General features: G+C 49.2%; 1 protein-coding gene across 1 annotated transcript in view; it reads right to left on the reverse strand.

Moving 5' to 3' along the window:
- Nucleotides 1–9,569: 9,569 nt before the first annotated feature.
- Nucleotides 9,570–11,884, reverse strand: part of ADARB2 (adenosine deaminase RNA specific B2 (inactive)) — a 125,244-nt gene continuing 122,929 nt past the window's right edge. The window contains exons 8-9 of the mRNA XM_049776232.1: nucleotides 11,116–11,294; nucleotides 9,570–9,945 (exon numbers count right to left, since the gene is read on the reverse strand). Coding sequence (XP_049632189.1) covers nucleotides 9,769–9,945; nucleotides 11,116–11,294 — 356 coding nt within the window. The 3' untranslated portion in view covers nucleotides 9,570–9,768. The remainder of the gene's footprint in view (nucleotides 9,946–11,115; nucleotides 11,295–11,884) is intronic.

Consider the following 11,884-nt stretch of genomic DNA (forward strand, 5'->3'; position numbering starts at 1 on the left):
ATTGCATGGCAGTCTAGCCAATCAGGGTCACAACTATGCCTGGGTTGCCACATTGAGTGCACAACCACTGGGTCTGCACTGGTTTCAAGCAAGCAGAGCACATGGGCAGAATTATGTCTAGATATCGGGAGTAGGGAGTGAAGAAGCCAGAATTTGGTTTGCTGTTTTTGGCCCAGGGTAGGGCCAAGTTGCTCCCAGAATGGACAGTGCCCAGGTCCTACTGTGAATGGAGGGTACAGCGTTCTGGTTCTTACATTTTGATATAAACTGTTCCTAGGATGTATTCCTATCATGCAATAAGTGATAGGAATTTTGAAGAGTGAGTCTGTGATTCTAAAGTGGATAATAAAGTGCTCATAAAGAAGTGTGTGTGTGTGTGTGTGTGTGTGTGTGTGTGTGTGTTTGTTTGTTAGTTTTTGGGTCACATCTGGTGATGCTAAGGGATTACTCCTGTTTCTATGCTGAGGAATCACTCCTGGCAGTGCTTGGGTCTGCCTGGGCAGATGCCAGGGATGGAACCCAAGATGGCCTCTTGCAAGGCATGCACTTTACCCGCTCTACTGTCTCTCTGGCACTGGCAGCATCACTTTCAAGCTTATTGCATAAGCACATTTATCCACTTGATTATTTTTTCCACTTACAAGGTTGTGTTTTCAGTATTCTAAATGTTTGGTTTTCATTCAGTGTGTATATTTCAGATAAAGTAATGCAAAGCCAATTTTGTTCCAAGATAACATCTTGAAGAAAAAAATTCACTAAAGAAATTGTAAAAAGGCAAAGTGTGAGTGACACTGTGTCAAAATTGGGTTGTTTTCAAACATGTTTTGGAAATCTAGCTTTAAAGTAGGAAATGTAATAAGAATTTCATTTACCAGGTGTGATTGTAAAACAATAAAAGTCATTTTCTGCTGCTCATAAACTGGGGCTGGAATGATTTCTAGTCCAGGAGACGGTCCAAAAGCTGCTGAGTGGCAGCCACATCTCAGAATGAGATTTTTTATTCTTGCTCTGTTGGGGAAACTACACAGTTTTGGCTGGGTGTAAGTTCTGGTATTTGCTAAAAAGTGCAAATCATTTTCTATAGCACATACATAGCACAGATACCTTCTAACTTTAAATTGACCCTCCAAAGTTGTTTAGAAATGCTCCACAGACCCCAGAGCAAGAAATAGTCCAATGGAGAGGGCACTTGCTTTATACGCAGTCAACCTGGGTCCCATCCCCAGAATCCCCTTTGGTCCTCTTAAGCTCACCAGGAGTGATTCTGAGTGCAGAGCCAAGAGTCAGCCTCGAGCACAGCTGCATGTGCCTTCAAAACCAGAAACCAAAGCACATGTTTTACGCGGCCTCTTTATATCCAGTGATTCACTGATATTTTCTCGAATCCCGTCTGGTGTTGGTTGAAGCTTATTCTCTTTGGTTATTGCTTGTAATAAACGGCTTTCTAGGTGGTGTAATGGACCTAAACTATATAAAGGTATAAACTTTTGGTGACTATGAAGTTATCACCAGAATCAAGTAGTTATGGTTTTCCTCAGCAGTTTTCTAAGACCTTTGCTTGTGATCTGAAGCCCATACCTGGCAAAGTGCTGGTTTCTGTCACTAAGGGCTCAGTTGCATTATTTATAATTGTTACATAAATGCTATTAATTTATTTTTAAAAATGTATTTTTATTCTTTTATTTATTATTTTTCGGGGGTCACACCTGGCAGTGCTCAGGGGTTACTCCTGGCTCTATGCTCAGAAATTACTCCTGGCAGTGATTTCTGATTATAGAGCCAGGAAGCACTCCTGAGCGCTGCCAGGTGTGACCCAAAAACCAAACCAAACCAAAACAAAACAAAACAAAAAAACCCAAAGAGGCAGAACTGCTAGAACCGCAAAGAAAGACTTCATCATAAGCTCCATTCCTTGAGCTGTACAGACACCAAGATCTCTAGATACAGAAGTTCAATTTTACCAAACATGACGAAGCAGAAGTCTTCCATACACCACAATAGCACTGAGGGGAGAGTAAATGATCATGCAAGGAGTCTATAGTTAATCCCATGACAGTATACTTCAGGGGTAGAGAAACCCTGTATCTCCTAGGCCAAGAGAATTCCCTCTATAATATCCCCAATAGTTACTGTGCCTATGCAGGGGGAAAAAGGAAAAAAAAAAAGCACAAAATAATCATTTTTCCACATATATATTTATTGATTGATCGGTTTTTATTGACGTCTTTATTTTGGTGTAGATATTGAAGTTGATGTCTCCAATTTTATTTTATTTTATTTTATTTTATTTTATTTTATCTTTCTCTTTCTTTTTGCACTTCGGCAAGGTTTGATTTCAGAACCGAGACTATTGTGTGGTGCTTGTCTTTATTGCTGTAGTGCTCACTGGATATTTAATTTGATATTTCTTTCTGTATTGATGTGGTGTTTCAATGACCTTTTTCATGTCCTCGCTCAAACTGAGCTTGAAAGCCTCTAGAAGAACCCCGCCCATTTTCAGCTTATTTGATTTTTTTAAATTTATTTTTATTTTTTATTTTTTCTTATTTTTTTACTCCATTCTATTGCTTTTTTTTCCTTCAAACAAAACCACATAACTCAAATTATCAAGCTCCACCTCTCAAATAGAGGGGGAAACAGGGGAGGGTACCAGGACCAAACAGATATATGATCGCTAATAGTAAGCTAGACAAAGAGGGGACCACCTATTCTAGCAGCCCAGGGGTTGATGGTGGGCGATATGGTTGCAGGAAGGGAACAGGGATGGGGGGAGGACAAATTTGGAGATGGGTATTCCCCTGATTCAATGTTAATATGTACCTAAAATACTACTGTGAAAGATATGTAAGCCAATATGATCAAAATAGAAATAAAAAAAAAAGAAAAGAAATTACTCCTGGCAGACTCAGGGGACCATATAGGATGCTGGGATTCGAAACACCATCCTTCTGCATGCATGGCAAACGCCCCACCTCCATGCTATCTTTCCAGTCCCTAAAAATTTATTTGTTTTTGGGTCACACCCGGCAGCACTCAGGTGTTGCTCCTGGCTCTATGCTCAGAAATCGCTCCTGGCAGGCTTGGGGTACCGTATGGGATGCCGGGATTCAAACCACCGACCTTCTGCATGAAAGGCAAATGCCTTACCCCCATGCTATCTCTCCGGCCCCTAAAAATTTATTTTTTACTCCACTCTGGTTACTCGTTTGAGCCCTGCCTGGCCTCAGCCCCATGAAGGGAGCCCTGTGCTCCCTTCAAGAAAACTAGCAAACTGGAAAGAAAACTGGGTGCCTGATGGCCATTCTCTAGACAGGAAGCTGTTTTGGGAGCAAAATCATCACAGATGTTTAGAAGCATCCATCAGTGATGAAAACCACCAACATCTCAGCAGTGCTTTAATGTTTTTGATGTTTTTTATTTTTTATTTATTTTATTTTTTATTTTTTGGTTTTTGGGTCACATCTGGCAGCACTCAGGGGCTACTCCTGGCTCTCTGCTCAGAAATCATTCCTGGCAGGGCAGGCTCAGGGTACCATATGGGATGCTGGGATTCGAACCACCGTACTTTGCATGCAAGGCAAACGTCCTACCTCCATGCTATCTCTTCGGTCCTTTAATTGATGTTTTAAGCACATTTTCCAATATGTGAACTTGGGATGAATGTTCAAGCCTTCAGTCTTTCTAATTTTTTTTGTTTTGTTTTGTTTTTGTTTTTGTTTTTGTTTGTTTTGTTTTTTCGGGTCACAACCGTTTGATGCTCAGGGGTTACTCCTGGCTAAGTGCTCAGAAATTGCCCCTGGCTTGGGGGGACCATATGGGACACCGGGGGATCGAACCTTGGTCCTGATCCTTGGCTAGTGCTTGCAAGGCAGACACCTTACCTCTAGCACCACCTCGCTGGCCCCAGTCTTTCTAATTTTTTTAATATAATTTTTTGTTTTGTTTTGTGCCCACACCTAGTGGTGTGCAGGGTTGACTCCTGGCTGTGTATTCAGGGATCACTCCTGGTGGACTCGGACCAGAAAGGGTGCTGGAAATTGAACCTGGGTCAGCTGCATGCAAAAAGTACACTATGTGTTCTCTGGCTCAGTCCCTTTCAATTTTAATAGTTCTCAATACAGTTTTGTCATTTTGTCCATGAGGTTCTTAAACACCAGCTATTGGAGTTGTTCTTGGATGATTTTTTTTTTGGGGGGGAGGGGTCACACCTGGTGGAGCTCAGGGATTACTCCTGGCTCTGCACTCAGAAATCGCTTCTGGCAGGCTTGGGGGACCATATGGGATGCTGGGATTTGAACCATTGCCCATTCTGGGTCTGCTGCGTGCAAGGCAAATGCCCTACTGCTGTGCTATCTCTCCGGCCCCTGAATGCTTCTTTCTTGTGCTTATGCTTCTAATTTCCCTTTTATTTTTTGTGTTTTGTTTTTTTGGGTCACACCTGTCAGTGCTCAGGGGTTACTTCTGGCTCTATGCTCAGAAATCGCTCTTGGCTGGTTCAGGGGACCATATGGGATGACAGGATTCGCATCACTGTCCTTCTGCATGTAAGGCAAATGCCGTACCTCCAGGCTATCTCTCTGGCCTCTAATTTCCTTTTTGACTCTTACTTTCATCATTTTCATTTGTGGGTGACCTTTTGTAGACCACATGGATTTAACCGTGTTTTGTCTCCATTGGTTTAGTAGAGCATTGTGCAATCCTAGTGCTTTAGCTTCACCTCACCCTTTGGTGTTTGAACCAGCATTCTAGGGCCACAGGCCACCCCAAAAACCTCTATGACTTCTGCCCATCTGTTCTCTGTCATAACTAGCTCTTTTGGTTCTATTGGCTTTGCCTTTTTTTTTTTTTTGCCAGTTTGTTAGCTTTAGTCACTTCTGTTCCACTTTGAAACTATCCAAAAATTATCTTTTAGTTTCTGACTTGGGGAGACATGTCTTCAGTTGAAATCTTTCACTGAATCAATAGATCATAAATTTCATATTTTGTTAAAAAATGTAGGGCTGCAGCAGTAGTACAGACAGTTTGGCTTTTATACGGACAACCCAGATTTCATCCCCAACACCACATATGGTCCCGAAGCATTTTCCTGAGCACAGAGCTAGGAGTAAGGCCTGAGCACTACCAGGCATGGTTCAAAAACTACAACAACAAATGACAAGAATGGAAATATCACAGTGAGACCAGGCTGTATGGAGGCCAGGGTGTGACTGAACAGTTCTGGTCCACAGGCTGGATGTGTTTGTGAATGAGATGACCATGAGCCTGACACTCGCTTCTTCTCTGGGAGACCCAGAGACGTCTCCTGTCACTGCATGGACAGACATCTGCTGTTGGTCTTCTCTGGAGACCCTGAGATGTCTGTATCAATTCTAAACAGGCATTCACTCCTGCCCTTTTTGTCCATGTAGGACTCTCCCTCCAAGGATCTCTTTGCACCTCACAATTCAGATGCTTTTGAAATTTGCCTTTCAGTACCCTAGGTGACTGGTGTCCACCATGACTGGGAAGGGGAGAGGCTGCCTAAGATAGCCTGCAGGTACCCATGAGTTCTTGGTCTCAGCTGGAACCCGGGCTCAGTCCCTGGAATGCCAGCTCACTAGTGTAGATCAGTGTGACCCAGAGAAGTGGGCAGTGCCCAGCATCCACTGTCGCCCATAAGGATGCAAATGGTGTGTGGCAGAGGCTCTGCATGGCCCCTACTTGAGATGATGCTCATACACCCCAGAAAGGGGCTCTGGAGGGCATGTGTGACCACAGCATGGGTGCTCTGGGGGACTGCTGCCCTGTGCCCCTCACAGCCCATATGCACACACACACTTCTATATAACCCATTGATGCTGTTGCCCAAACTGGGCAGTGGAGGCGTCTCCAGGGGAAGGAGCAGCAAGGTTCTGGCCTATCCCTGGTCCCAACAGCTAATAGGAAGCAGGTGGGGCTAAGCTGGGAGCCTCAAGGGAGCAGGGCACCGCGCATATGCTGGGGGCAGCCCACACCCCAGGAAGGCACAGTTGGGCTGGATATTTTATTCACTTATCAGGAACATTCACTTAGCAGGTATAACCCGCACGTCGTTTACAGACCTTGGGGCCAATCAGCATACACAGATTCATAGTTCGAGGTTTTGGTTTTTCTTTTTTACAAATATTACAAATGTACATCATTGGTACAATATTGCCATTCAGTCATGCGCATTGTGTACAGACCTTCACTTAAGAATTACTGTTAGCTCATTCGCTTAGAAAAGGCTGGGCATTGGCTGGGCACTGCTGAAAGCTGTCGTCTGCCAACTGCCAGGTGCACTGCAAAGCCAGGACCCTGTGATGCCCAAGACAGGCTGGGGCTGGCATTTCTGTCCGCAATGTTACTACCCTGTAGCTGACTGAGGTGGACATCCCTCTGTCCCTGCTGGTGTCCCCCTCTCTGTGGGAGGTTGTGTGGGCAGGTGGACGAGGCAGTCTGGGACTGAGTGAGGCCTTATATTCCTCTCTGAACCCCACATGCCCATGGGCTCTGAGTGCCACATATAGGTGCCCACTAGACCCATACACACAGTTCTGTGGATTCCACATCTGGGGCCTGGTGTGGAGCAGAGGGCAGAGCAGACAGGAGAATGGTAGGGATGGGGAGGATGAGCTAAAGGTCCCTGAATTCCTGGAACCAGGTGGAAAAGCTCATAGTCCCCTCAGTTCTGGGGAGCAGGATCACCCCCAAACTGTCCCATCCTCAGAATCTCTTGCCCAGCATGCAGTGGTCAGGACCATGGACAGCGCCCCACGTTCCTCCCCAGCCCTCTGTTTTGCAGGTCTGTGGAGAAAGAGGCCCTGCTGTCTGCACCCACAGCCTTTCCTGACTCCAGCCCTCTGGCTGGACTGCCCACAGCCAACTGTGGCTCAAAGCAGGAACCCCCGACCTGTGTCTTGGGTGGGGAGGGAGTCCCTTGCAGGGCAGCAGCTCTGGGGGCCGGTGTGGTCCCCGGGAGCTGAGGCAAGCAGAGGACAAGAAGAAAGACTTGTAGCTTCCCTTTGGTTTCTCTTAGCAGGTGGCATTTATTGTCTTTTGGGCCGATCAGACATGATTTTATTAAGAGGATTTCTTAAAAATGGATACTTAAGTTTCCTTAAACTAAAAAAATGGCTACTCTGAGTCTCAAACGTTTTTTAAAAAAGTCTTTAAACAAGATACTATATAGACACATCTTGAAATTTATAATCTAAAAATAGGGCGTTAGCAAAATATTCTACTCTCCTGGGCTTCGCGAGACCACAAGGCTCCTGTGTATGGCTCTCCTGCCGTGGGCACATCCAAGGGAGCAGCGGACACTGCCCGGAGGACAGCTTTCAGTGCGAGGGACCGTGTGCAAAAATGCGTGCTGCGTTTACTCAGAAAGGGGCCCGTGGGTGTGCCAGTGTGGAGGATCAGGACTCATCCCCAAACTGCAGAGTTGCGAAGGCTGGGTCTGGGCGTGAGACAAAAGGGATAGGGGGACAGAGCAACAAGACCTGTGCACAGACCCTTTCCTGGGAAAAAGTGAAAACCACAGAACCCCAAACTGCATCGAGGCAGTGTGGGTGAGGAGGCCCCTGGAGAGGGACAGAAGCTCAGGGCCTCACTATGCCCAGGACAAGGGTCAAAGAAAGGCCAGGACCCCTTAGGCTGTGCAGGCTGGTTTTTGGGCCTCATCCGGCGGTGCTCAGGGGTTACTCATAGGCTCTGAACTCAGGAATCATTCCTGGCAGACTTGAGGGGACTATGTGGGGTGCTGAGGATTGAACCTAGTCACTGTATGCAAAGCCATTGCCTTCACTGCTGTTCTGTTGCTCTGGCCCCAGGAAGCAGTTTTTATTTGGATGCCTGTGTTGGGCACAGCATGGAACGAGAAGGCCGTGGCTGTCAGGCTGAGTGCACACACACACACACACACACACACACACACACACACACTTTGGGCCTGTCAGGAGTGCCAGCTGCACCTCCTGGTGGCGTCACACTGCCACAGGCACAGCCATAGGGATAGGCCCTACCTCTTGAGGGTAGTGTCGGGCCTGCTGAGGACATGAGTCCTCTCTGAATGACACTATCACGATCTCGGAGTCCACTAATCTCTCATGGATCAGAGTTTGCTCATCTGTGTCTCTGCTATGCCCCTTCTGTGCCATGCTTGGGTCTGTCCCCAGGACATCTGCTCCCTGAGATCCTTCCTGCCCTTCTGCTGCCTGCCCACTGACCTACTGACCTCCCTGTGGGGACACGATGGAAGGAAATGCTCCAGGGCCCCGTGCCAATTGCCCTGGCTTCAGACTCAGCCAGGACCACCGTCCCAGGGAGCAAGTGATGTCCTGGTGGTGAGTAGCCCTACACTATGACCTCCAGTGCTTGGCTCCTGGGTTGGGCTACTACGGGTGCAGGATCCCTGTTAGAGAGGTGCATGCATCAGCTGGGCTACTGAAGCTTAGGACTATTCCCCACAGACATGGGCACAGGCATCAAAGTGCCAAGGCTAGTGCTTAGGTTTTGGGGTTCTCTGAGTTTCCTCTCTTGACACCCCGAGTGATGGGAAATGGTTGGAAACCTGCCATTGGCGTGAAGCGTTTGTGCTGAATTAAGATGGTGTTTGGCCTCCCTGTTGGAGTGAGATTCTCAGGCAGCATCTATGTGCAAAAACATTCTGGATATTGTGGAGTTTCTCCTTAGAGAAGTCTGCTGCTCCATGACTTTGAGTTTAGAAGTTGGCTGACAAATGGGCTGGTGTGAAGCTCTGGGAAGTTCCTATTTCAGACTACGCTGCTGGCTAGCTGAGTTCGTCTCCACTCGGGAGGGAAGGTGCTCTGGGCCTGGGAGGTGAGGGAAAGGTACTCAGAGTTCTTTAGTGTAGGGGGTCTGACTCTCCCCCAGGGGGACCCTACGGTGATGAGACTCTGGTGCCTGCTTAACACTCTCTTCCCCCCCCCCCCCCCAATGCAGTTTCCAGCTCCTTTGTCTGCGCCTGGGGAAGCAGGCTTTTGTCTGAGATTTTGTTTCTGGGCTACACCGGCAGTGCTTAATGACTTACTCTGGTAATACCCTGGAATCACTCTTAGCAGGTTGGGGACCATATGGGATGCTGGGTATTCAACTTGAGTGAGCCATGTGCAAGGCCAGCCTCCTCCCTGCTGTACTGTGGCTCTGGCCCCTTGTCTATGTTTTGTGCTTGTCATCTTGTGGGGTTGGCTCTAGCCTAGAGGGCAGCAGGGCCCCACTTTCAGTTGCCTTGAAGCTGAGCCTAAGCTCACAGCCCATGCACACGGCAGTTCTCGCTCAACAAGCTACACCCACCCTCTGTCAGGGTTCTGGAACCTTCTGAAGGGCAGGAGAAGGGAGCTGGAAGGATGAGATGGGTGTGAGCTCTGGCTCCAAAGGACCCATGGCTTTTCTCTCAGGGCCCACTGAGGCTGTGAGTGAGACCCAGGCCCAGGGAGAGAGGAAGAGGGAAAGGGAGAGAGAAGGAGAGGAGAGGAGGAGAGGGAGAGGGGGAGAAAGAGAGAGGGCAAGAGAGAAAGAGGGGGAGAAAGAGAGAGAGTCCCCAGGGTACAAGGCCTGCAGCTTCCCCCACTCCCCAGCACATGGGGCACTGCTGGAGTCCTGGAGCAGGTGCCTGTGCATTTGTTCCTGAACACACCTATGTTTTGGGGACACCAAGAGAAGAGCTGAGGAGTCCTCAACACTGCAGTCAGGTCATAGTAGACGCGCACAGACACACGCACACAGGCCAGCGCATGGTCTGCAGGCGGCTCATAGGGTCAGTATGAAGTGCTCCTGCTCTGGTGGCTTCCGCACCCACGTGCCCAGGCCGGCCTTCTGGAATGCCCGGAACAGCTGCTGCTTAACCGCTTGGTAGGTGCGTGCCCCAAGCTTGGCCTCACAGTACAAGGACGGTGTTTCTGCAGGTCTCTGGATCCTCGGGCTCAGCTGTGGGACATAGAGAACATGGGTTATCATAGGAGGCACACTACCAGGCACATGCACATGGGCATGTGCATGCCATGTCATGTGCGCTATCCCCTGCACACATGGGCACGTGAACACCCAGAGTCGCACATACAGTCATCTACACATATGGGCACATGCACACCACTGTCACACGTGTAGTTACCTGCACACTTAGGCACATGCACACAGTACTCAGTCATACACACAACCCATTTTCCTGTCTCTACGAACTGAATACAGCTGTGTGGTGTCATGTCAGCTCTACCTGTGAAGCGAGAGAAGGAAGGGCGAGCCCCCACTCTCCAGTCTACTCATGCGGAAATGGTTCTGAGTGAGGATGCTGAACTTGATTCAGGACATGACCCACCCTTATATTGGAGCATGCTCCGCCATGTCTTTGATGAGCTGGATGGTGGGCGGGAATGATGGAGCTCTGTGCAAGTCGGGGGTCAGCAACAAGCCACATTGCAGCCCATCCTGTTTCCCTTGGATTTCTGACTCTGATCAAGCTTCTCCCCAGGATAGGCAGGGACATGCTTCCTGTGTCTGTGTGTGTGTGTGTGTGTGTGTGTGTGTGTGCACAGACACAGACACACACACATGCCTGAACTTGGGGAATGACCTGTGTGACTGCCTAAATGTGTCTTCTCTGAGTTCACAATCCAGTGCCAGAGGCTGAGAGCCGGGTGCTCTGGGACAAGGTGCCATTTCCAGCTCCCCACTGCCAGGTTGAGAACCCAGAGGTGTGATCCCCAGTATCTGCCTCAAAATGTGAAGATTTTCTGAGTCTGCTGCTATGCTGTGGGACAAACCAACCACTGCTCATTTCTGTGCCTGCTGCTTTCCCTTGCAGGATGATTTGTCATGTGTAGAAACACACCAGGTTAAAGCCCAGAAGTGGTGTCTGACTGAAACACGGGGGAAAGTGCCCACGGCAGAGCCACTTTGCTACTGGGACCTCCCTCCCACTCCACTGCTCCACTGCTTTGGGTTTGCCCACTCCTCAGCATCTTCTTCTCTAACCAGGGTCTGATCCCTGGCCCAACTATGCCTTTGGGGAGAAGGAAACAGACTCCTGACCCTCTCTCAAACCCAGAGTTCAGGTCCCTGCGGTCCCAAGCCGGAGAGCCTCCCAGAGTCCCTGCTCACCTTCCTGTAGAGATGAGCCCAGCATGTTGCGAGCTCATGTTTGCAGAGTCGGGACGGGGCCCCACAGCTTCTCCTGCCTGTGGTGGTGTCCAGGACCTCTACATCGGCTGCTCCGGCCACCCAGTTCACGCTGAAGTGAGGAGACTTCCCTGGCTGGCGCACCATGGTGTCGCTCACTCCTGGGGAAGAGGCAGGGACAGCAGGTATGGAGGGCAGATGATGGGCAAGGCCATGGGAGAGGCCTGTGCTAGGTAGGGCTTTAGTGGGGCATAGGTAGAAGTGTGGCACACAGGGCTGTGGCAGGCAGGGTTGCCCTTGGAAGTGGAAAGTGTGCAGAGAGTCTGGCCAGTGGCTGTGTTCTGGCTGCTCAGTGAGAGCTAGACAGGCTCGGTGAGGTACCATCTGGGATACCAGGGATTGGGCCCAGTGGGTCAGTGCATGGCAAGCACCCTCCCCTCTGTACTATGGTTTAGGCCCCAGGGTTAGTAGCTAGACCACCCGTGGGCCCTTTTCCAGCTGCTAGTGTGGGCTGCAGTCACTCACTGCAAAGGTCCTCACCAAGGTGCTGGGCAGGCAGGGACAGGAGGCCTGAGCAGCCTCCTGCCTTTTGCTGTGGCCTCATGCTGCCTGTGAAGATGAGACACATGATTGGGGGTCTGAAGCCTACCATGGCAGTGTGCAAAGAGAGGGGCCTGGGTAGAAAGAGGCACAAGGTCGCACCCTGACACTGTGCTAATGCTGCTGGCTCTCTTAGTGCTTTGGAGCTGTG

Source organism: Suncus etruscus, chromosome 7 (genome assembly GCF_024139225.1).
Source record: "Suncus etruscus isolate mSunEtr1 chromosome 7, mSunEtr1.pri.cur, whole genome shotgun sequence".
Classification (NCBI taxonomy): domain Eukaryota; kingdom Metazoa; phylum Chordata; class Mammalia; order Eulipotyphla; family Soricidae; genus Suncus; species Suncus etruscus.